The sequence below is a fragment of the Hippopotamus amphibius genome, chromosome 4, assembly GCF_030028045.1.
Source record: "Hippopotamus amphibius kiboko isolate mHipAmp2 chromosome 4, mHipAmp2.hap2, whole genome shotgun sequence".
In the NCBI taxonomy this organism is placed as follows: domain Eukaryota; kingdom Metazoa; phylum Chordata; class Mammalia; order Artiodactyla; family Hippopotamidae; genus Hippopotamus; species Hippopotamus amphibius.
Genome location: NC_080189.1, coordinates 42,425,008 through 42,449,883, shown reverse-complemented (window position 1 = coordinate 42,449,883; position 24,876 = coordinate 42,425,008). Strand labels below are relative to the sequence as shown.

The 24,876-nt window shown below is 38.1% G+C and overlaps 1 protein-coding gene across 4 annotated transcripts in view; it reads left to right on the top strand.

Annotated features, from left to right (window-relative positions):
- The first annotated feature begins 1,582 nt into the window (after positions 1 to 1,582).
- The window catches only part of ANLN (anillin, actin binding protein), a 60,136-nt gene continuing 36,842 nt past the window's right edge, over positions 1,583 to 24,876 (top strand). For 3 of the 4 annotated variants that reach the window (XM_057733129.1, XM_057733130.1, XM_057733127.1), the window contains exons 1-8: positions 1,583 to 1,788; positions 7,701 to 7,854; positions 9,975 to 10,286; positions 14,505 to 14,890; positions 16,044 to 16,272; positions 18,508 to 18,698; positions 18,974 to 19,081; positions 22,572 to 22,695. In XM_057733129.1, coding sequence (XP_057589112.1) covers positions 1,771 to 1,788; positions 7,701 to 7,854; positions 9,975 to 10,286; positions 14,505 to 14,890; positions 16,044 to 16,272; positions 18,508 to 18,698; positions 18,974 to 19,081; positions 22,572 to 22,695 — 1,522 coding nt within the window. In that variant the 5' untranslated portion in view covers positions 1,583 to 1,770. The remainder of the gene's footprint in view (positions 1,789 to 7,700; positions 7,855 to 9,974; positions 10,287 to 14,504; positions 14,891 to 16,043; positions 16,273 to 18,507; positions 18,699 to 18,973; positions 19,082 to 22,571; positions 22,696 to 24,876) is intronic. The other variant, XM_057733128.1, reaches the window with a different exon arrangement.

The following is a 24,876-nucleotide window of genomic DNA, read 5'->3' as shown; positions in this document are numbered from 1 at the left end:
ACCACCCCTCCACCCCCCACCCCCCCACCGCCAAAACACCCACCACTTTCTTGTCCAGCACTTGAAAAAAATTCAAGCATCTTTTCTCTTTGGTTCATAAGCAGCATATTTTGATTTCGATATTAATAATTCAATACACCAAACACTGAGATAGGGGCTTATTACTTATTACACAATACTTTTGTATCTCTTTCAATTTTTCATCCGATACTCCTAACAACTCTGAGGAAGGCAGGGCAGTTGATTTTTCCTGTTTTACAGATGAGTAAACTAAAATCCAAAGAGGCTAACCTGGTGACCATGAACTTCATGGAATCATATCTTAAACAGTTTGTGATTGTGTGGCATTCTTCAGCTTTAATTGTATTTTCAAAGGAGACTATGACTCCCCAAAAAGGTTTAAAAAATAGAGTTACATGATTTGCCTAAAGCCTAAGGTCACATGGTCTTGGTGGAGCCAAGACCTCAAGGAATTTCTTCTTATCCCACACTCAGAATTCTTTCCATTACAACGTATAGCACCAAAATTCAAATTAGAGATATTATTGGTGAAATGCTTTTTGTAACATTTACTGACTGCTAGGATGGAAACGTTATTAAATATACCGAAACTTTTTACTTGGGAGAAATAGTTTTGTTCTGTTCAGCCGTTGGGCAGTCACTCAGCAATCCACTCAGTGTTACAGACGAACAAGTCAAAACCTGTTTATTGTCTCTATAACAAGCCCTAGTACAGGCTTATAAGAAATGAATGTGATACCGTAAGTATAAAATGTATTTTACAATTCTCAGTAATCTATAGAGAATAATCACAAGACACAGCTTGATTCAGTGGTGGAAAGCAGACGGTGAGCTGAGAATGGCATTTTCATTTCTCCTGGACCAGGTGCTTAATGTCTCAGGGTCTCCCTTCTCTTAGCTGTAAAAGGGAGGTTTAAAGTGGGTAGCTTCTCAACTCTAACACTGCAGGCAGTTAGATGGGATTAAAATAAGAAGGGATGACAGGAGTTTTGTGTATAAACTCTTCACACCCTGTCTGTTAATGTTAACCTTATTTTCCCAATTAGAAAGGCCAGTTCCCAAGGCCAAAGGCCAGTAGCTAACTGGTCATCAGCCCCAAGTCTTCAGTGGCCCAACAGATCCCTCAAGAAGGCCAAGCCTGAGTCCCCCTTGGAGTGAAGCGGGGGCAGGCGGGCAGGCAGATGGAGAGAAAGCTATGTAAGGTCAGAGGTCCAGTGGGATTTCAAACAAAAGGGCCCTTAATCCTAGATTTAGGAACGAAGGAAAGCGGAAACGTCCAAGCCCAGGCTTGTGCAGGGACCTGCTAAAACAGGGTGGGGTGTGAGAGCGTCTGGGGTGGGGCTTTGGGCCGGGAGGCAGTTGAAGGGCCGAGCGCAGCACCCACCGCCGCGCCTCCGTCCCCCGGGCTAGGCTGTCACTGAAGCGGTACTGCCACCCTTGGGAACCTCCCGGCCCCGGCACGGCCACGTGATCCAGCGCCGGGGCGGGGAGAGGCGAGCTCGGCCCTCGCCCCGCCCCGCGCGCATGCGCGCGGCTCCGGGCGCTGAAATTCAAATTTGAACCGGCGCTGGAGGCCGAGTGTGACACTGGAGGCTGTCGGGGAGAGGAGAGCAGGTTGGGAGAGTTCCCCTGCCCCGGACTTCTTGTTTTCTCCAAGTGACACACTGAGCCGGCACTCACTTCTTTTCTTTTTCTGAACTTGAACCACCGTTTCCGTCGTCTCGCAATCGACACGCGAAGCCCGGGGCGATGGACCCGTTTACCGAGGTGAGAAGACTTGCGGGCCCAGCCAGCCATGATCCCTCTCGGCCCCCACCCTCCCTTCCCACCTTCTGTCAACCTCGGCGCCCACCGGGCGGAGAGCGCGTGCGCGCGCCTGCGCACAGTGTCGTGCGGGGCCGGGCTGGGGAAGCCGGGAGCGGGCCGCCGGTTTTCTATGTTCTGCCGCGGCAGTTCGTCTGCGGTCTTCTTGTTCTTATCCTGCAGATAGAGCTCTGAGGGGAAGGTTTTGAGTGTGTCCTCAGTAGCAGCAGTGAGAAAACCTCCCGTCAGCCCCTGTTGGCATATGCCCCTCTGGCATGGCTCCCTGTGCCTTCCGAGCGTGAGGTGGGCCCTGTCGAAACGGATCCGTTTGGAAGTGAAAGCCTGGCGGACTTGTAGGGTGGAGTCGGGTGGCCGAGTGACTCAGTGCAGTGTGTGCAGCCGCCGCCTGGAAAGGGAATGGAATGTGATTTGCGGGGTTCGGGTGGCCCGCAGAGGAGCCGTGCATTTAAGGATGCTGTGAACTAAATGACAGCAAAGCGGTAAAATAAGCCGGTGTCTGAAACCATTGTATCCGTTCCTATAAAGTCAGTAGTTCCTTCAGATTCTGTTGCTCAGCTAGCAAAGAAGATTCATACCTGAGATGGACACTAATTGAAAAGAAACAGTGCTAGCCGGATACGTACAAACCAAAATTAATAGCCTACGGTTTAAAATAAAACAGTAAAGAAATAAACCTTTTCTGGGTATGTTTATGGAGCACAACATTACAGCAATACTTCACTCATCTTTTGTTCTTTGGAAATTAAATATGGATTAATTACATCGTTATTGTGTCGATTATTTGTCTAGCTTTGGATTCTTGTTGCAAATGGACGTTGACACACTCAGGAATTTCGTGTGGCCGGTTGTCCACTCCCTTTTCTTCCAGGACAGTTCCTCATTTTTTAGGTTGTTGTGCAAGTTTCAACTCAAAAAATAACAGTTGTTACGAAGCTGGCCTAAAAATGTCTCTACACTAGATTGAAAAATTGAATGGGGAGTAGTAATACCTTTCTTTTCTTTTCTTTTTTTTTTGAGATGTAGTTACAATCCCGTAAGTCTGAGATATTAAAAGTTTCAACAATTAGAGTTTACTTGTGCTCAAACACTACAGTGTTTAGTTTTGTTAACAAATTCTCAGTCATCTTTGGGGGAAAACATCTTGTTAACCATAAATATTCTAACAGAAAAATCCTGAACACATTTTTGTATTAGCTTTAAAGAATAGAGCTGGTCGTGTACCACATATTTTTCACTTAGTTAAAAATGAATATATTCATAAAAGGAAGTTAAAAAGGATATATTATGTTACAACTTAGGATTTTTTAAAATATTAGCCCTGTGTGTTCTGAATATTTTCATTCTCCTAAGTGACAGGAACAAAGCATTTTGAAAGTTGGCTGAAAATTGTACTTTATTTTACTTTAAAATGTTATTCTAAAGCTAGTACAAATCTCAGTTGAAAGAAACTTTTATTTAAAAGAAATTTTTCATTTTAGAATGTGCTCAGAAATATGTATGGTTTAATATGTATGGTTTTCATTATACAAAGTTAGATCGGTTGCATTTGAAATAAACAGCTGTGACATCTTTTCCTTAATTGGTAATGAGTGAACAATTTGAATTGGTTCCACAGATTAGGTGCTTAATTATAGCATTCATAACATTTTTGCACAGTGAAACTAACTGATTCAGTTCCTCATCTGAAAAAAAAATGAAGGTCTGTTAAAATGACTTTTTCATGCAGAGTTCCTTATCAGAACCATAGAACATGGAAAATTGTTTGAGAGAACTATTTTCTCAGTTTTCCCAAAGGTGATTCTTAACCATGCCATCCTACAGGCATAGGAGAGAGATTAATTCATTACATTAATGCTAGGGCATTAGGGATTAATTCTCTTGGTAACTCGGGTTGAGAAAGGCTAAAACCATCCTAAACTCTTGTTTCCTCAGACAAGGTTGTTGTGCAGTGGTTCTCCTCCCTGCTGTCACTAGTGCTGTTCTGGTACACTCTTCCTCTCTCTGCCTCTTCTGCAAACTCTGTTTTAACCTGCAGCTCACAGTTTGATGCCCCTTTTTCAGAGGGGAGATCACCTTTCACAATACTCATCTCATTTGCATCTATTTACCCACTGAGCATGTTTTCTGTTAGAATGTAAGCTTCATGAAGATAGGACTGTTGTTTCCTATTCAGAGATGTTTCCCTAACATGGAGCACATCCAATAACGTTTTGCTGAATTGACACGGAAGAGAGCCATTCCGTGCAAATTATTTTACAGGCAAATAATTATATACAACAGTAACTGTTAGGGCATTTCAGCAATATTGTTTTCTTTATTGTAGAAAATTTCAAATATAGCGCATCCACCACCCAACAGCACATGGCCATATTGTTTTACTGTATCCCCCTCTAATCCCTCCCATTGAATGATTTGGAAGCAAAGTCTAGAGATCATGTAATTTTATACATAAATACTTAAGTATTTATCACTGAACACTAAAGACTTAAAAAGAATCATCATAATGCTACTATCACACCTAAAAAATTAACAGCAGTTCCTTAATATGATCAAACATTGTCAGTGTTCAAATTTCCCTGTCTCATGTTTTTGCAGTTTGTCTGTCTGAATCAGCATCTAGATAGGGTCCACAGGGCCATGTCTTCCTAATATTCTTCATGGACCAACCGGAGATAAAAAAAAAAAAACAAACCCATCTTGATTTATGGATGAACAAGCAGTTAAGGCACATATTTATTATGATAATCAGCTGATAGTATTTAAAAACTTATGTTGATGGTATGAATTTGGTTAGTTCTGCTGATAAGTTCTTTAAAAGAGCCATTGGATTTAGTTAAAAGATAGTTTATAGCAAAGTAGTTAAGAGTCCAGACTCTGGAGCCTGGTTCTGAATCTTGTCTTGCCACTTCTTAGCTGTGTGACCCATGGCTTGTTATTTAACCCCTGCCTTGGTTTCTTCATCTGTAAAACAGTAGTAAAAACAGAATTTTACCGAATCATATTTTGAAGATGAAATGAGTTAGTGTGTGCAGATACTGAAAGTATTCTATATTAAGTCCTGTGTAAGCATTAGTGATTGTTGTACTTGTTAGCTGGGTTTAAAGCCATAAATTTACTACTCAGGATGCCGGTATTAGCCTTTTAGTCTGAAGATCTGCTCACACATGATGGTCCCAGTCCAAGACTAGCATAGGGAAATCCAGAGCTAGGTATGCCAAGTCAGAACTTTCTATGTAGGAACCTTAAAAGAGAAAAAGCTACAATTAAAATACATAAAGCATCTTTTCTTGTGATATAAATAGACAAACATACTATCACTGTTTTGGATAGAGTTTCTCTAATTTTCCAAAATTAAGTGAAATCTCTGTGAAGATCTGGGAAAGAATGCTGCTAGAGCATTTTGAAAATAATAAGTTAATTGTTATTGAGTCTCCTCTGTTTAAGAAGGCAAGAAAATCAGTAATATCTCCTAAAAAAATTTCTGTCAGAGATAGTTTGAGGGATTTGGGGCAGAAATTGCTTCAGGACTGTATGCTTCAGTTATCTTAGATTCATCCATGTGCTTGAATCTTATTTCCTGATTATGTTAGTAATTGTAGGTGGTTTTATTTTTTTTTAATGCCTCTGTTATTTGAAGGAGGTGTGATATTTGAAGGAATGTACCTTATAAATAAAAGATCCCTTGAATTCCTCATACACTGTTATAAGGAAGGGTGACTTACATTTATTGAGCTGTTGAGTTGATGTATTTTAGATGCATCATTTCTTTTACCAATTTCTTTTATTAATATAATCTTTGGTTCTTATTAGTTTTATATTACAGATTAGGGAACTTTTTTGCCAATCTAATTTGTTTTAATCTTGAATTTTTTGAATCTAATGTAGCGATAGAACACTTGTGTAGGTTTGAATGGCAAAACCACATTCTTTTGTGACCCATTGCTCATAGTAACTGAAGATATACTGACTCATAAGTCTTCTAACTGACCAGAATGGAATGTGGGTGTGGCCATGAATGAATGAATATAATTAAACTCGTTTTGTATCTTGGGAGTGATATATTTTATTGTGGGGGAAATTATCAGACATATATGAATTTGTGTAATCCTATCACTTTTGAGTTTGTTGAAGACTTTTTTTTAAAGTGTGAAGGTCTTGTGTTTTGGAAGGCGTTTGGCTCATAAATTACTCTTTCAGTGACAGCATTTAGATTTAGTGTCACTTCTTTCAATGAGAAATCATTCCTAAGTAGAGAGTTGTGCCTTCTTCCAAATTTAGCTCATGCTTCTTTTGCATACTCAGAGGGATTAAAAAAATTATTCTATTTTAAGTAAGCAATTAAAAAGGTCAGATGGAGTTTAATTTCTTAGTCTGCACTGACTGCTATATCTGTGTTTGCAGGGCAGTGTATAGACTCCAGCGAGTAATCTGCATATCTCCTTCTATGGTGTTCATTTGAAAGAGAATGAATTGTTTTACAGAATTTGGTGTTTGTTATACCACACTGATTCAAATAGGGTATACGTTAGGGTTAGAAAACAGTAGTATTTATGATTCTGTGGAATGGCCAAGATTGCAACTTAAAACTATTTTATTGTATATTGATATTTAATTAAATAAAACATATGATTATTTTGGTTTATTTTTCTCTTAGGAAGTGTCATGTTTTCAAAGGACTATTATGTCAGCTATCTTTTGCTTTTTACCATCACCCCAAATCTTAACTGTTTTGATGCTGTAACAAATTACTACAAATTTGCTGGCTTAACATCACATATTTATTATCTCCTGTAGGTTAGAAGTCTGATGGTTTTGCTGGTTCGGGTCAAGGTGTTAGCGGGATTGCTAGGCTCCAGGGGAGGCTCTAGGGGAGAATCTGTTTCCTTGCCTTTTCCAGCTGATAGAGGCCACCTGCATTTTTTAGCTTGTGGTCCCCTTCCTCCATCTTCAAAGCCCCCAATTCCATCACTGTGACCTCTGCTTTGCTTGTCATATCTTCTCTGACTCTGACCTTCCGGGCCTCTCTTCCCTCATAAGGACAATTGCCCTTATGAGGCTCACGTAGAAAATCCAGGATAATCTCTCCATCTCAGGGTCATTAACTTAATCATGTCAGCAAAGTCTCTTTTGCCATGTAAGGTAACATATTCACAAGTTCATGGGATTAGGACAGTGAACAACTTTGGGGGACCATTATTCTGCCTACCATAGTGGTTAAAACAACCGCCACGTTATTTCCCATGAGTCAATGGCTTAGCATTTGGGCTCAGCTGGGCTGGGCTTCTGGTGTCCCCTGCGGTCATATAGGAGTCTGCAGTGATATACAAAAGATCTGGGACTAGATGATCTAAAATGGCCTTCCTCTCAGGTCTGGTGATTGATGCTGGCTGTCAGCTGGGCCATGTGTCTAGCAGGCTTAGCCTGGGCTTCTTCATGTGGAGGCAGTGTTACAAGAGTAAGAACCGAAATTGTAAGACCTCTTGAGGCCTGGGGTTGGAAGTCACATACACAGTATCACTTCTGCTGCGTTTTAATGGTCAAAGTGAATCATAAGGCCATCCCAATTCCAATACCTTTTGATGGAAGCAGAAAAAAATTTGTGGCCATTTAAAATCTCATACAACTAATAACACGTTTTATTCCCCCTTTAATGTTCATACTACATCTGTAATTAAATTTTGACATGGAGGTGCTCATTTGGTGAATCTTAATTATTTAGGATTTCACTTTTGAAATGTATTTAGCTATTATTTAACTAATAACCTGACGGCAATTAGCAATTTTAGAAGATACATGCATTCTTTGAACCTTTGACTAAACTTGTGTTTTAATGCTCTGATATATTGTATATGTAGAAACTGCTTGAACGAACCCGTGCCAGACGAGAGAATCTTCAGAGGAAAATGGCTGAGCGGCCCACCCCAGCAGCAAGGTCTGTGACTCACGCCAAGCGAGTCAGGGAGCCGCTTTTGGAAGCAAATAACCAGCAGCCCCTATCTGGTGGTGAAGGTAAAAGGCTTTGTGGGGAAAAGTAGAATTTGCATTTTTTAAAAGGAGATAAGCCCCAAACATTTTATTGTGCATGCAGAAGAACCAAGGTCTTTGGGAGACAAATGTAATAGCCTCTGGGGGAAAGATCAGCCTTTTATTGTATTCCAGGCCTATTTTATTTGGTTGGCCAGAAAGTTCATTTGGGTTTTTCTGTAAGATTGGAAAAACCTGAACAAATTTTTTGGGCAACCCAATATTAAACCTAGAACCTATTAGGCCAGAGCAGAATTTCTAACAAATATTTCAGATTAACTGATTGAACTTTATTTTCCTCATTCCAAAATTATCCTTAGAACCCCTAAGGGAAGAATAACAAAGGAGCATTGGAGCACTTATACTGGCTGTGGTGTAGAGTTTTTCTATCCCACCAGTGCCAGAACAGCTGACCACCAGGTTCAAGTATGTCTCTGGCATGAGAAGGGCAACAAAAGGTAGACCTGCCTTCAAATGCTTGAAATTTAATGAGCCTTTTCATCCTCGCAGGCTGGGCACAACGTATAGGTTGTTAATCTGCAGAACTGGTGAAATGGTGAAATTAAACAGAAACAAAATTAAACAACCCCCCCCCCCGCAACAAACCCAAATGCACCTGAAACTTGTCTTATTCTTTCCTAAATCCTGGCATCCTCAGCCTACATCAGTCAGCTGGCTTAATCTTTTCCTAGCATTTGGAATAATCTGGAGATGATAATTTTCCTTAGTGGAAATTTAAAATACACACAGAAAAAGAGTATTACAGAGGGCAAAACCAATATTACAAAAGAGATGAGGGCATAGTTCTGGCTTCCAGTTATTTTGTAAGCTAACCATAGAATGAGAATTGATTTTTGTGGTTTAATACATTTTCAAGGGAGGGAATACCGTATATATTACATATGAAAATAGAGGCCTGGCTCCAGTCCAAGATCTCTTCACTGTGGCATGGGTTTATGCAGTCAAATATTGAGTACTATGTACTTGAAAACTAGTGATTACAACTGTATTTTTGGTGCTTAAATGGAAATATTTACTATTTTATAGAAGAAATGTAAACTTGAGGAATTCTTTATTTCCAGGTAGTGGAGCTTGTTAAATAGGAACACTTCTAAAAAGTGATTAGAAAAAAGTAAAAAAAAAAAAAAAAGTGATTAGATAAGTTCATTGAAAATATACCCTTAAATGAATTGCAGAAGATTGGGAAGTTTCATGATGTACATTTAATTAGATTGATGTTTATGAGGGCAATGGTGACTTCCCACTAATGATACTTCCCACTAATGATACTTTGGCTACTATGAGAACAAGAACACATGTTTAGACAGCCAGTGAAACTGACCTCCTATGGAATTTACATCCCTACCTTTTAAGTACTAGTTTTCCAGGACATATATTAAAACTCGTTCTTGGGTAAAAATTATATGCCTTGTGTTTGGATAGCTCCTTTTTTAGGAATTTTTAATTTATTTTATAGGTGTTCATGGAAGTTTAAAATGTAAAATATTGTTAAACACTTGTGCCGATGAATTTGTTTGGTACTGACCAGATAATACAGTCCTTTTTTTGATTCTCTGCCTCCTAAACCTCAAGCCAGGTGCCCTTCTACCCTTGTTTACTATTGTTCATGAAAGGTGGTTTTTAAAAGCAGAAAGCTTGTTTCTACTGTCGCTAGCTCAGCTGTATCACTTTAAGCAGGTAACTTGCATTCTGTAGGCCTGATTTTTCTTATTTAAAAATGTGGTGACTGGGCTGTATGATCTTTAAAATCCCTTAGAACATTTGCTTATTCTGTGTGTGTGCACTTTTCATTTCCTAGTGTCTTAAGACCACGTAGAATTTTATACATGTATCTTGAGGATGTTATCTGAAGATTTTTTTCGTTAAGATTTTTTAAACCATAAATTATATGTTTGCTTAAAGAGAAATCTCTCATGTCAGATTTCTAAGTTACTGAAAGTAGAATTTTACGTATTTCTTGTGAGTAAAATCATTTAAAGGAATAGAGAGAAATTGTTTTATTAATTTTTATCTACTGTAAGTTTTTCATGCTGTGAGAAATTACAGGATTTTTATTTTTTATTCTTTTGTCCTTTTTAATCTAGAGAAATCGTGCACAAAACCATCACCATCAAAAAAACGCTGTTCTGACAACACTGAAGTAGAAGTTTCTAACTTGGAAAATGAAAAACCAGTTGAGTCAGCTTCTGCAAAACCTTGTTCTCCGAGTCCTGTGTCTCCTCAGGTGCAGCCACAAGCACCACAAGCGCCAGCTGGTGTCAGTGATTCTGTGTCCCCCCTCGGTGTGAGGAGAGGGCTAAACTCAAGATTGGAAGCAACTGCAGCCTCCTCAGTCAAAACACGAATGCAAAAGTTGGCTGAGCAGCGGCGCCATTGGGATAATGATGGCGTGACAGGTATAAACTGTGTGAGTGGTGTGGTCCTTAACTCGGTTTCAGTATGATGCAGCTGGGTATGTTGAAAATTGTATATATCGGTTAACACATGAAAGGTAAATGCTTTTGCTCTATATGCTGAGTATCCATTGCTCGCAAATGGTTTGTATATCAATATATATTTATCAGTTGGTTGTGTTCTCATTGAAGTAGATGATGATGAGGTTCTTAGACTGGTTCACAAAACCCTGATCTTGTAACGGAACTGTCTTATATTTGCAATAAAAACAGTAGAGAATAAACTATATTCTTGGCATTATCAGCATTGCTGACCTTCAGCTGTATATTCAAGAAATCCTATTTCATGGATTCGCTAATTAAATAAACTTGAGTGACTAAGGTGTGCAATGCTTAGGGGAGAAAGAAAAGTTCAAAAAACATTTATCGAGCACCTACAAAGCATGTTTTCATGCTAAGATGCTGGAGACAGATAAAGTGACCTGATCTTTGCCTTTCATGGGCCTGTAATCTGATGGAGAACTTATCTCCTACCTTGTTACAAAAAAAGCCTTGGGATGACTTACAAAAATACCTATATTAAAAACGGGAAAAATGGAGAAATCAAAGTGAAGAGAAGGAAAAACAAAGTGAAGGGTAAAGTTAGTTTAAATACAGGCCGTAAGGTCCTTCTCGCTTGCTCGAGATGGTTTTGAACTTGCTAGCAGCCAGTGCAGAGAGGTGAAGCACTATCAGTTACATGACTAATGTTTATAAAATTAAAAAAAAAAAACACCCCAAAACAGCATGATTGGCACTAAGACCTAGGAGAGCTTTCTTCCCTGGGTCCTAAAGATAACTTTGTGGAAGCCACTAAAGGTGTAAGGTTTCTCAAGGTAGACAGACAGCTGGCTCCAGGCTCAGTTCAGTAAAAGCAGTTCTACAGTGAGCCAGCACAGTGCAGGCAGACAGCTCAGTGGTGGCTGGGCCTGACCCGAGGAAGCGTTCTGCAAGCTTTGGCTTTCAGCCCAGCTCCTATGCATCAGAGTCATTCAGACCATTGGATTGGAATCTCAGTGCAGTGGAGCCCTGCGGGGTGCTTTTTATCTTTTTCTCTTTCTTCCTTCTTTTTCTTCCTCCCTCCCCTCCCCTCCCCTCCCCTCCCCTCCCCTCCCCTCCCCTCCCCTCCCCTCCCCTAGCTCTGTAGGTAATTCTGACATGTAGCCAGAATTAAGACCAAGTGATCTGAAGGAATGGATGGGCTACATGTATTTCAGGCAGTCTTCCACACATATCAATTCTTCTAACTGAAATTTTAATAAGTATTGGATAGCGAAGCATTTAAGATTATTCCTTCTGGCAGTGATGATAATCTCAAGAGCAAACACTGTGTGAAATGCTAGGCATTCTAAATATTTTTAAATTCTAACATAGTATAGCATTTAATTCTTACAACAATCTTATGACATACATACTGCTTTTTCTTCATGCTGTAGAAGAGGAGACTGGGTTCGGAGAGGCTAAGACACCTGCCCACAGTCAGCAGCTAAAATTCAAACCCCAGTAGTTTGACTCTAGGACTCAACTTTTATGACCTGCCTGATGTTTTTGGGTGTGTTAACAGGGTGCTGATAGTTTATGTTGTCAATTATAGCTATTTATTTTAGTAGTGGGTGGGGCTAACCATGCTTCTTTATAATGTCTGAGGAGGCTAACCAGTAAATGTGCCTGAATAGAAGGATGTCCCATTTTGGTTTTGTTGGAAATATCTATGGGCAGTGGAGTGGAGATTTTCCTTTTAAAAAACAGAAAGAGGGTTGTGATTTAGTGCATGATCAAGAGAACAACCAAGGCCCTAAACATTCTAGAGAAGAAAGCATTGCAGCAGTGATTTTGAATATGTTGAAAGCAAATGTTAACAAATGCCTACCTCGTCCTTGAAAATAAATCTCATTAACGCATCTTAGCCTGTCTAATTTTAAGCACTGAAATTCATGAATAAAGTGTTTGCAATGAATGATTTAGTGAGTACTATACAAGATTGTGGGGATAGCCAATTAAAGGTTTGAGGGATTATACTAAAATATAATTCATCTGAAGCCTTTCTTTCTGACAAAGAATAATTAGAGGAGCTAGAGGTCTATTAAGCTCATTCCTAAAACATGAGAGTAAACTGTCATCTGCTTAGAGGATAGTGCTTATTCTAAGGAAAATGATGAAGGTACACAAGAAGGTATTGTAGAGAAGGTGGTTGTCAGGGAAGCTTTTCTGGAGGAGGCAGAGGCAATTAACCTGAACTTTGAGGGGCAGCTAGCTTCAGACAGTGGAGATATTCTAGGCAGAAGCAACACAGTGTATAAAAAGCACAGAGGTACTATGAACATAGTGTGTGTATAAAGAGTAGGTATTCTGGTATACAGTTCATGTGGTAGAGAAGCAAGAGATAAATCTGAAGAAAGAAGCAGGGTCTAGAACATATAGAATTTAACCAGGAGGTGATGGGGAGGGACTGAGAGAGTTTAAGTAGGCAAATGTTTTAGAAAGATCACTCTGGCATCAGAATTGAGGTGGGATTGATTAAGTTAGAGATTCAAAGCAGGAAGACCATTTAGAAGGCTAATGTTGTAATTCAGGCATAATGATGAAGGCCTGTGAAAGTGAAGAGGAGGCTGGACTTGAGAGATTTAAGAGAAACAATCTGTGGGACTTGATGACTGGGTGGTGGGTGGTAAGGGAAAAGGGAGGAAGAGGCATGGTGAAGAGGAATGTGTTTGGGGTAGTTTCTTTTTTTTTTAAATTTTTATTTATTTATTTATTTTATTGGCTGTGTTGGGTCTTTGTTGCTGCATGCCGGCTTTCTCTAGTTGCGGTGAGCGGGGGCTACTCTTTGTTGTGGTGCACAGGCTTCTCATTGTGGTGTCCTCTCTTCTTGCAGAGCATGGGCTCTAGGCGCGTGGGCTTCAGTAGTTGTGGCACATGGGCTCAATAGTTGTGGCGCACGGGCTTAGTTGCTTCGCGGCATGTGGGATCTTCCTGGGGCAGGGATTGAACCTGTGTCCCCTGCATTGGGAGGCAGATTCTTACCCACTGCACCACCTAGGAAGTCCTGGGGTAGTTTCAACTTCAGATATATTATTTGGGGTGCCCGTGGGATAGTCAAATGGAGGTAGTTGGTAGTTGGAAGGAAACTATGAAGGATAGGCCCAAAGACAGAACTAGTAGAGGATGATGTCACAAATGGAAATACAAGGCGTGCAAAGTGTGTAGGCTTCTGGTGAAAGTAGCAAAAACAACTTCAGGGCAGTGGTGTAGGCAGAAGGCAGGTTGAAATGAGTTGAGTGGTGAGTGAATATAGTGCAGGGAAAAAGGGACAGTAGTTAAAAGGGGGTGTACATTGATGAGAGTATGTTTGGTTTTAGTTTTAAGATGAGAGAGGCTTGAGCATACCTATGTGTAGGAAAAAAGTGTGTAGAAAGGAAGAAGAGGTTATTTGGAGCAAGATCCCTGAGAAGGTTTTGGAGGAGCAGAACTGAGCATTCAGGCAGAGGTATAAGCCTTGGACAGTAGGAGAGAGATCTGTTCCATTGACTGAATTTGTGGAACAGAAAGTGCCATGAACTTTGGCTGCCCTATATACTCTTTATGAGTACGGGCCTTCATAAGTTAAGCATTGCTTGTTTGAGATTTATCTCCAAATGAAAAACATATTAGTCTAACCGTGTGCTAGCCAATACCATAACAACTAGCCATATGTAGATTTTAAATTTAGGTTAATTAAAATGAAATGAAGTTTCTTATTGCTCTTACCACAATTCAGGTGCTCACTAGCCATGTGTGGCTAGTTGTCACTGTGTCAGACAGCATGCATATAGAACATCTCCATCTTTGCAGAAAGTTCTGTTGTACAGCCCTGGTCTAATCTGTTTTTAAAACAAATATGTCAAATATATAATCTTAAATTGTGCAGTGTTATGACATCATGAATGAACCCTGAAAATGTAACCTAAATGTATGGTGTCTTATAGATTCATAATCCATCAAATAATTGGAAAAAAAACAGATGTAACAAAATATGTATTTTATAATTTGGATTAAGTATCTGATTTGAAAATATATTGTCAAATTTAAGCAGTTTGGTAGTTTTAGGCATATGAGAAGTTTTTGGTTTTTTTTTTTTTTTGAGTGATCCCTTTATAACACACACCTATAACTCATGGGTTTTAACTTTTAAAACATTTTCAGATGATATATCCGAAAGCTCACCCATCTCAGCAATACCATCAGAGGAAAAGACTGCCTCTCCTCCCAAATCATCCCTTTCAGATGCCTCAACAACTCCAGTTGGGAGAAGGGGCCGTCTGGCCAACCTTGCTGCAACTATTTGCTCCTGGGAAGATGATGTAAAAAACTCATCTGCAAGGCAAAACAGTGTACAAGAACAGCCTGGTACCACTTGTTTATCCAAATTTTCCTCTGCAAGTGGAGCATCTGCTAGGATCAATAGCAGCAGTGTTAAGCAGGAAGCTACATGCTGTTCCCAAAGGGAAGGCGCTGCCTCTTTGAATAAAGCCTCATCCTTGAGTGCTGTGGGTGCGTCTTTGAGTAATGTTGCAATTTCCAGCTCTGGGGTAAGTAAATGTAATTTTGGTCTTTGGAAACCTTTTTGTTGTTGTTACAAGTAATAATTTATTTATATATGTAGGTATGTATTTTATAACATATATATAGGATGTTTATATGTATTTTTAGAGTATTTCATAGAAAGTAAAAATCATAAATTTGGTATTGTATCCCAAAATAAATTAGCAATTGACAACTAAATGACACTGATTTAATGTAATCCCAAAGTATATACTATAGAATGGTGTAGCCTCTTAGTCATCAGGGAGAGCCTGAAAATTATTTTCTCTATTAGAATGCTCCGTGTATGTGTATAAATACAAGAAAGACATCAAATATCTCTGAAAACTAGTAGCTGTAGTTTACCTCCAGAAGGCAGTTGTCAAGGGTGAGCACGATACTTTCACTGTATATCCTTTTGAAATGTTTGAATGATTACCTTGCGTTACCCATGTGTTATCTCAACGGTTTTTAAAAACGATATGAAAAAACCAAAAAAGAAAAAAATGTTGTGTTTCAGAGCCAGGTTTTGGAATTAGACAGACCTACATTCAATCCCAGCCCTGCCACATAATTAGAAGTGTAGCTTTGGATAAGTTACTTAATTTTACAAAACTTTATTTTTCCATTTGTAAAATGGGAAAGAAAGGGTTATGGGAGGATTGAATGAGATAATGTGCATAGGGCACTTAGCATGGTGCTTGGCACATGGTAAGTATTTAATAACTTATAATTCACCTTTGAGTTCATTATATGATTTTGTCAAATTAATATTGACAATTAAAATACAAATATATATGTAATTTGACCTAATACAATTAACATTTATAATGGTACTAGTGTGATAATATGAAAGAAATTATTTTTTAAAATATTGAGTGACCCTATCCCTCATAATAAATTACCCATCAGTGTCTTATGCAGACTAAACTACATATTATAATTTGAATAATAGCATTTTCTAGGTTAATTTTTTTTCAAACCTTTCAAAGTGGTTTGATCTGTTAGAGAGCAAGACAATTTTTTTCATGAGTTTACATAAAGGCTACCGAGCATATAGGGTTTGAATTGTCTTTTTAATAGGATTTGAGTGCTTTTTATAGAACTACGCTTTAGATATTGTGAATGTTGTTATTTACCCTAAGTATTATCATGTTTCAGAAAGTTGCTTCTTCTCCAGTGAAATCTTCTACTACATCCATCACCAGTGCTAAAAATTGTGAGGTAGAAAATCCTGAACTACTTCAAAAAACCTCTGTTAGTCCTCTGAAAACAGAGGTATCGAAACCAATTGAGAAGTCAACTGTATCCCGGACAGTTCGGCACAAGGAAGAATTAAATAGAGATATTTGTCTGCTATCTAAACCGAAGGACAAATCTGCAACACCAGGTTATGTATTTTTAAAACATCTGAAGTACTGCTGACTGTTTTCAGGGTGTCTGTTCTTAGCATTTTAAATATCCAATTGTGAATGGTACAGTGTTGGTTTGCCAGGGCAAAGCCCGAATGTATCAAGTGAGATGTCTTCAAAGTCAGCTTTAATTGATCAAATGAATATTCATTAATGTAGACTAGCTCTGTTACTGGTCAAAGTGTTTAACTTGTTACTTTTTTTTTTTTTGTCTGCGTTGGGTCTACATTGCTGGGCGGCACGGGCTTTCTTTAGTTGGGGTGAGCAGGGGCTACTCTTCGTTGTGGTGCGAGGTCTTCTCATTGTGGTGGCTTCTCTTGTTGAGGAGCGTGGGCTCTATGCGTGCAGGCTTCAGTAGTTGTGGCACCTGGGCTTCATAGTTGTGGCTCGCAGGCTCTAGAACGCAGGCTCAGTAGTTGTGGCACACTGGCTTAGTTGCTCCACAACATGTGGGATCTTTCCGGACCAGGGCTCGAACCCGTGTCCTCTCATTGGCAGGCAGATTCTTAACCACTGCGCCACCAGGGAAGTCCTCTCCTATACTTTTTGATGCAGATGTATGTGGAGAGCGTATATAACTGGAAATCACATTTTAAGTCTATAATGGAGAAACATTCCTATAACCAAGTGTGCAGAGCTGTGCTTCTCAAACTTCACTATGAAAGCACCCTTAGTAGCAAAGGGAGGGAAATATGTATACAAATGACTCTACTCCCATTTAATTTATATATATGTATGTTATGTGTGAGTGTCTACATATGAAAATTCAATTTTGTTAAAGTAAATTGATGCTCCAGGAAGTCCGTATTTATCTCGTGGTGACTTATACCTTCTGTTATACGTGCTGTTGGTTGAGGACTAAAAACTATGGTTCAGGTATATGGTAATATAGTTTACTTTGAGCTGTGTTCTTTTTTATTAGAATTGCTTTTGGAAAGACTGTGTTGATTCTAAATTTTAACTTCTTGAAAATACAATCTCTCCAGAAACAATAGTGCATGATATAAGAGAAGTAGATGGAGAGATGAGAGTGGGGAAATGCCATTAGTTATGGGGTAAGTAGAAACCAGCAGTCAGTTTCCAGATGAGCCAAAATGAGAATTGGAAACAACAGCAAAATCCCCCCACGGAATTGGACCATGACTCCTAATTTTCTAAAGACTTGTAGCGTAGATATAAACGACATAAATAAGAAGCATTCTTTTCACTATTCTTGGCTACTGAATATACCCAGAATCATTAACAGGGTCTCAGAGATATTTAATTTACATACTTCTCTGTATTCTTAATGGACTCTAGTTTGAGATATGGGATGAAGTGGTAGTAAGTGATATGTTGAGTCTTCAAACTATGGTCATGGATCAAATTCTGCTCTTCACCTGTTTTTGCAAATAAAGTTTTATTGGAACACAGCCATGCCCATTTACTGTCTGTGACTGCTTTCATGCTTCAATGCAGAGTTGAGTAGTTGTAACAATGGCCATATGGCCTGCAAAGCCCAAAATGTTTACTCTCTGGCTATTTATGAGAAACTGTTTGCCAGTTAATCGTATAGGTAACCTCCTTTTATGTAGTACAACCCTAGCATTCTTATAATGGAGATGATTTTATATCCCATTTGTTCTATTTTAAATGTATCTCATACTAGTTCAAATGAGTACTATTTTAAGACTTTGTAAAATTAAGACATCCTTTGATGAAGTAAATTATCCCTAATTTTAATTTTTGAAAGAGAAAAAGGATTTAATCACTGGATTTTCATGTTAGACTTCCTAAAAGCAAGAAAATAAATTGGGCTGTAGAAATGTTAGTAGTTGGGTTATCATGGCCAGGATAACTGGTGGTTAGGGTATATTATTAATGCACATACAGTAAATTTCCTATCATTTAGGTTCTGATTATTTAGTTTAAGGGTTTTCTAATCCCCACTGTCCTCTCATTCTACCTTTAAAAATTCTTCTTTTTCATCTTTTTTTTTTTTTAAAGAATTAAATCCTATAAAACATTTTAGGACATGGAATTAAATAGTGTAGTAAAAAAAAATTTTTTTTTTAGTTTTTTGAACTATTTTCCCTCTGTTTACTTTCTGAATGAATATTCCTAGTAGAATCAAAGCATTTTGGTGCTGAACTGGATTTTAGAACTTTTCCCATAGAAATCATAATTGTTGCTTATTCTAAATAGCTTCCCCAAAATGTGTGTATTATCTTTAGGAGGAGTGGGAATTAAGCCTTTCCTGGAACGCTTTGGAGAGCGTTGTCAAGAGCACAGCAAAGAAAGTCCAGTTCGTAGCACACCTCAAAGAACTCCCATTATCACTCCAAACACAAAGGCCATACAAGAAAGGTTATTTAAGCAAAACGGATCTTCATCTACTACTCATTTAGCACAACAGCTCAAGCAGGTATGGCTTAGTGCTTTTAACATTATGCATTGCATGGTCTTAGCACAGAAATCTCGAAGTCAAACTGTGAATTCTGACTCCAGTCTTTTTGACTGGAGATAAATAGCATCTTGATTCTCTCTATCACTTATTTCAAAGTAGAAATATTGTTGTCCTATATTCCATGTGTATTGTGAATTTTTTAATCTTAAAACTGAGGACAAAGTTAGTCGTATTTGAATATTATTAAACATACTTTTGGCTCCTGTGTAAAATAGAAATTTTGATGGTTTTAGGAACGTCAAAAAGAACTAGCATGTCTTCGTGGCCGATTTGACAAGGGCAATTTATGGAGTGCAGAAAAAGGCGAAAACTCAAGAAGCAAACAGCTAGAAACCAAACAGGTAACGTAAACAGAAAATGTAAAAGTGAACTTGCTACCAAAGTAGTGCTGGGATATAACTTGTGGTTCTGTATTGTAAAATAATTCTTTATATACTCTCTTGTTCCAGTTAACTATTCAGCTTTCCATTCATAAACTCCTTAAATGTTCATACCAACTTTGTTTCTCTTGTGATATTTTGCCATTTAGTGGAACTTTTAGCCATGTTTACTGATGACCTACTTAAAGTCAAATTTAAAAATTATTCTCATTCAGTTGATTACAGACTCCTTTTAACATTCTATTTAGATGCTGGTTTTCAAATGTTTCTTGGAATCTACTTTTCTTATTAATGATTATATATCTCTCCCCAAATACCATACTTTTAGACTATCTGTAATTCTTTGTCACCACATACCTCCCAGACTAATATTACTTCTGGTCAAATTTCATTGATAAGCCTTCAGCAAAATCCCTACTGTGTTAAACTGTCTTCTGTTTCATCTACATCTCTACTGTGTACAAAATACTGTTAGGAGAGATATACATATATATATTTTACTTTCAATTTTATTGAGATATAGTTGGCATACAGCACTGTATAAGTTTAAGGTATACAGCACAATGATTTGACTTACATACATCATGAAATAATTACCACAATAAGTTTAGTGAACCTCCATCATCTCACAGATGTAAAATTAAAGAAATAGAAAAAAAATGTATTTTCCTTGTGATATGAACTCTTAAGATTTACTCTCATAAGATACAGCAGTATTAATTATGTTAATCAGGTTGTACATTACATCTCTAGTACTTATTTATTTTATAACTGGAAGTTTGTACCTTTTGACCACTTTCATCCAATTCTTCCTTCTCCTACCCCCTCCTCTGGTAACCACAAAGCTGATCTTTTTTTCTAGGAGTTTGTTTGTTTGTTTTTTGAAGTATAATTGACCTACACCACTGTGTTAGTTCCTGCTGCACTATACAGTGATTTGCTGTTTCTGTACATTACAAAATGATCACTACAGTAAGTCTAGTTACCATCTGTCACCGTACAAAGATATTACATTATTATTGACTGTATTCCCAGTGCTGTACATTTCACCCCTGTGACTCATTTATTTATAACTGGAAGTTTGTACCTTTTAATTTTCCTGTGTTAGGATATATTTTTAAGCTAAAAATAATAGAACTATATTTAACGTGGGTACCAGTAGAAATAGAATAGTGCATTTAACTGTATTCTTTGAGAAGGATCTATTTGATTTTCTTTTTTTATCAGTCCCCTTGCTTAACAAATCATGTTTCCCAAGTTCTGCTCTCAACCTTTTTTTTTATCTCACTTCTGGAACATCTCTTTCCTGTCCTCATGTCTAGCTTCAGTCAATTGCAGAAGTGCTGATAATGCTTGGCTATTCTGCCCTCACCTCTCTCCTGAACTCTACTTGAGCTTTGGTTGGCTGGCAAAGCTTTCCATGTTTGCTGGAGTATCTTCCTCCCTTGTGTGGTCTCTGTTCACTTATCTGAAACAGTCTGACAGTCCCTCCTTAGCTCCTTCCTCTTGTTACTGTGTCCTCCCTCCTCTGGCCTCTAGCACATGCACACATAAGCACACACACATCCAGGGATACATCTTCTAAGTATGTCACCAAGCTGCCTTGTCCTCTGTATTTTCCCCTGCCATTGCCTTAATCATTACCGTAGCTTTGTGTGAACACCCTGCTTTTAGTCTGGCTACTCTCCAGTCTATCTAACCCACTGCTGCCAGAAAAATATTTCTAAACAGCAGATAGGCATGTATTCCCTTGCTTAAAATCCTGGAGAGCTTCCCATAGCCATCGTCAGAAAAATGTCTAAAGTGCTTAGCTTGATATCTGGAAGCATTCAGAAATCTGGCTTCTCCTCACTGCTCTGCCTCATGTGTGCTTCAGTCCTGTCATGCAGACTATTTTTGGTTTCTCAAATGTACTTATGTTTTCAGATGTCTTTGTCTTTACCTTGCTAGTCTCTGGTGAGCTCCTGCTTCATTAAGAACAGGTCAAACTTTAATTCCCTCTGGAAATTTTTACTTGGCCCGTTTCCCAATCCCCCTCCTGCTTTTCTGGGCCCGTGTCATCCTGTTTTCACCTCACTGGAATATTTATCTTCCTATAATTGTTTTAACTTTGCTTTCCATCACTGTCTATGAGACTCTTATTCATCTTTATCTATGTTCTTGGTGTTTGGCTCACAGTAGGAGCTCAATAAATTTGTCTTTGGAAGAAGAAATGAATGGGCTAATCCTTCCTATTAGCATAGAGCAAGCTATTATCTGTGATCTTAAAACAAAAACAACTCTTTTGATCTCCTGTACCCCTCCCTTTCTTTGCCTCCTTTTCATCCAGACTCTTCCAAAGGAGTGTCTCTACTTGTGTCTTCCAGTTTTTCTCTTCCCTTCTCTCTTGATCTCTCCACTTAGCTCTCAGCACTGCCCTTATCAAATGCACCAGTAATCTTCAGTAATCAATTTCCAGGTGTTTAACTTGACCTATTAGCAGCATTTGACACTGTGAATCTCTTCTGTTTGAAGCACCTTCTTCATTTGGTTGCCAGTATATCATAGTCTCATGGTTTTCCTTCAACATGTCTGGAAAATATAGAGCAACAGTTCTTAAATGATTTTTTGTTTGTTTGTTAAATGATTTCTGATAAACCTGTGGAATCCCTCCCCAGACAGTTGCACATATGCATGTAAAGAAAATTCTGGACATGATAATGGGGAGTTCAGGGGTCTCCCCACCTCAGAACTTATCTGTGGTACCCACAGAAAGAGCAGCCTAAGAGATGGGAGGAAAAATCAGTCAAGTGTGGTGTTACTAAAGTCAAGGGAGGAAAGAGCCTTTCAGAAGGAAGGAGTGGTCAGTATTGTCAAGTGTCTGTTGTCAGACGTAGACTGGACTGAGACCACTGGGTTTTAAAATGAGCTAGTTGTGACTTAGCAGAGCCTTTTAGTGAAGTGAGGGTAGAATGCAGGTAGTAGTGGGTGAAGAGCAGAGGCCAGGAGTGTAGGCAGTTCTCACAAGTTTGTTTCTAAAGGGGAGGGTGCGAGGAGGTGGTGGCTAGAAAGGGGTGAGGAAGTGGTGTGTGGTTTGTATTGTGGTTTGTATTGTATTGGTTTTGCTTGTATTTGTTTTGAGCTCTCTGAGGAGACTTAATTATTTTTTCCCCAGTATGTGGCTTTCACTTGAATTGGTTTATCTAAAGCTGAACTCTGATGTGAGTTTCCATTCTCTCTTGCCTACTGGCCTCTAAAAAACATTTTACATACTGTAAATTACCAAGAACATGAACTAGCACCGAGGGTTTTTGTGTTCTGAACATGGCTGGACCCTTTCACATTTATTATCTGTTTTGTTCTGAGGAAGCTTATGTAGAACAATGACTCTTGTTTCATTTAATAACATGTAAAAAAGATAAAATTTATAGTTTTGAGAAATAAAATTTCTCTCTTCATTTGCTTTTTGCAGGAAGTTCACAGTCAGAACACTCCCCTCAGAAAACAAGTTGGTCCAAATACCCCATCATTTCCAGTAACAGAAAAGGTGACAGAAAATCAGACACCAGCAAAACCTTCTAGTATAGAGCACACAGGTAAGAGTTTTCTATTTCTACTTCCTTAAAATGTAGATTTCAGTCTACCATAGTTTTGGAAATTGGATTGGAAAGCAGAAATGCTGTTCTAATGTAAAAAGATTCATTTCTTCCTTTACTTTTTCACCTCTAGCCACGCAGTATGCTTCTTCCTTAGTTCTCTTTCCAGAGTAAGAACTCATACTCTTGAGAGTGTAAATTACTATAACTATTTTTTGGAGAAAAATTCAGAAATATCTATTGAATTGTAAAATGTGTGTGCTCTTTAATTCAGCTTCTTTGCAAGTGTTTCTGTAAGTTGAATTCTTAGAACTAATGTACACAGATATATGTACAAATATATTAATTGTAGCACCATTTGTAATAGTAATACGATTTAAATAACCTAAATGTCCATCAGTAGAAGACTCTAAATAAATTGTGCTAAATCCATGTAATTAAGTATTATGTAGCTACTTAAAATGAATAAGGTGGCTTTGTATGTGATGACATTTAATATATCATAGTTAAATTTTTTTAAAAAGTGGTAAAAAACGTATTACTGAAATTTGCCATCTTAACAGTTTTTAAGTGTACAGTTCAGTAGTGTTAAGTATATTCACATTGTTGAGGAACAGATCTCTGGAAGTTTCATCTGGTAGAACTGAAACTCCATACCCATTAAACAACAACTCCCCTTTTCCCCCGCCGCAGCCCCTGGTCACCAGCATTCTACATTCTGTTTCTATGAATTTGACTGCCTTAGATACCTCATATAAGTGCAATCACATACTATTTGTCTTTTTGTAACTAGCATATTTAATGTCCCAGGGTTCATCCATGTTGATATGTCACATGTCAAACGTGTGATAGGACTACCTTCCTTTTTAAAGCTGAATAATATTTCCTTGTGTATATATACCATATTTTGTTTATCCGTTATCCATTGATGGACATGTGGATTGCTTCCACCTCTTGGCTATTGTGGATAGTGCTGTTATGAACGTGGGTATGCAGATATCTGAGACCCTGCTTTCAATTCCTTTGGCTGTATATCCAGAAGTAGGATTGCATGATCATGTAGTAGTTCTATGTTTAATATTTTGAGGAACTATTATGCTGGTTTCCATAGTGGTCACACTATTTACAATCTTCACCAACAGTGCACAAGGTTTCCAATTTCCCCACACCCTTGTCAACACTTGTTATTTTTTGTTTTCTTGATAGTTGCCATCCTAATAGGTATGAGTTGTTAGCTCATTGTGATTTTGATTTGCATTTCTCCTATGATTGGCGATGTTCAGCATCTTTTCACATGCTTGTTGGCCATTTGTATATCATCTTTGGAGAAGTGTCTGTTCATGTCCTTTGCCCATTTTTAAACCAGGTTATTTGATTTTTTATTATTGAGTTGTAGGAGTTCTTTATATATTCTGAGTATTAACCCCTTGTCAGATATATGATTTGCAAATATTTTCTCACATTCAGTAGGTTGCCTTTTCATTCTGTTTATTATGTTCTTTGATACACAGACTTTTTATTTTAGTTGAGGTATAGTTGATTTACAATATTATATTAGTTTTAGATGTACAACGTAATGATTAAACATTTTTATAGATTATACTCCATGTTAGTTATCATAAAATATTGTTCCATGTGCTGGACAATATATCCTTGAAACTTACTTATTTTATACATAGTAGTTTGTACCTTTTAATCCCCTACCCCTACCTTGCCCCCTCACCCACAAAAGTTTTTAGGTTTAATATAGTCCTATTTGTCTCTTTTTGCTTTTGTTGCCTGCTTTTTGTGTTATACCCAAGAAATCATCACCAAATCCAACATCATGAAGATTTCTTTCTCTCTATGTTGTCTTATGGGAGTTTTATAGTTTTGAGTCTTACATTAGGTCTTTAATCCATTTTGAGTTGATTTTTGTATATGATGTCAGATAAAGGTCCAACTTAATTCTTTGCATGTAAATACCCAGTTTTCCCAATATCATTTGTCCTTTCCCCATTGAATTATCTTGGCAGCCTTGTTAAAAATCATGTATGTGAAATTTTGACCATATATGTGAAATTTGATTTCTGGGCTCTCTCTTCTTCTCTGTTGGTCTGTATGTCTATCTTTATGCTAGTATCATACTGTATTAAGTATTAAGCTTTGCAATATGTTTTGAAATCAGGAAATGTCAGTCTT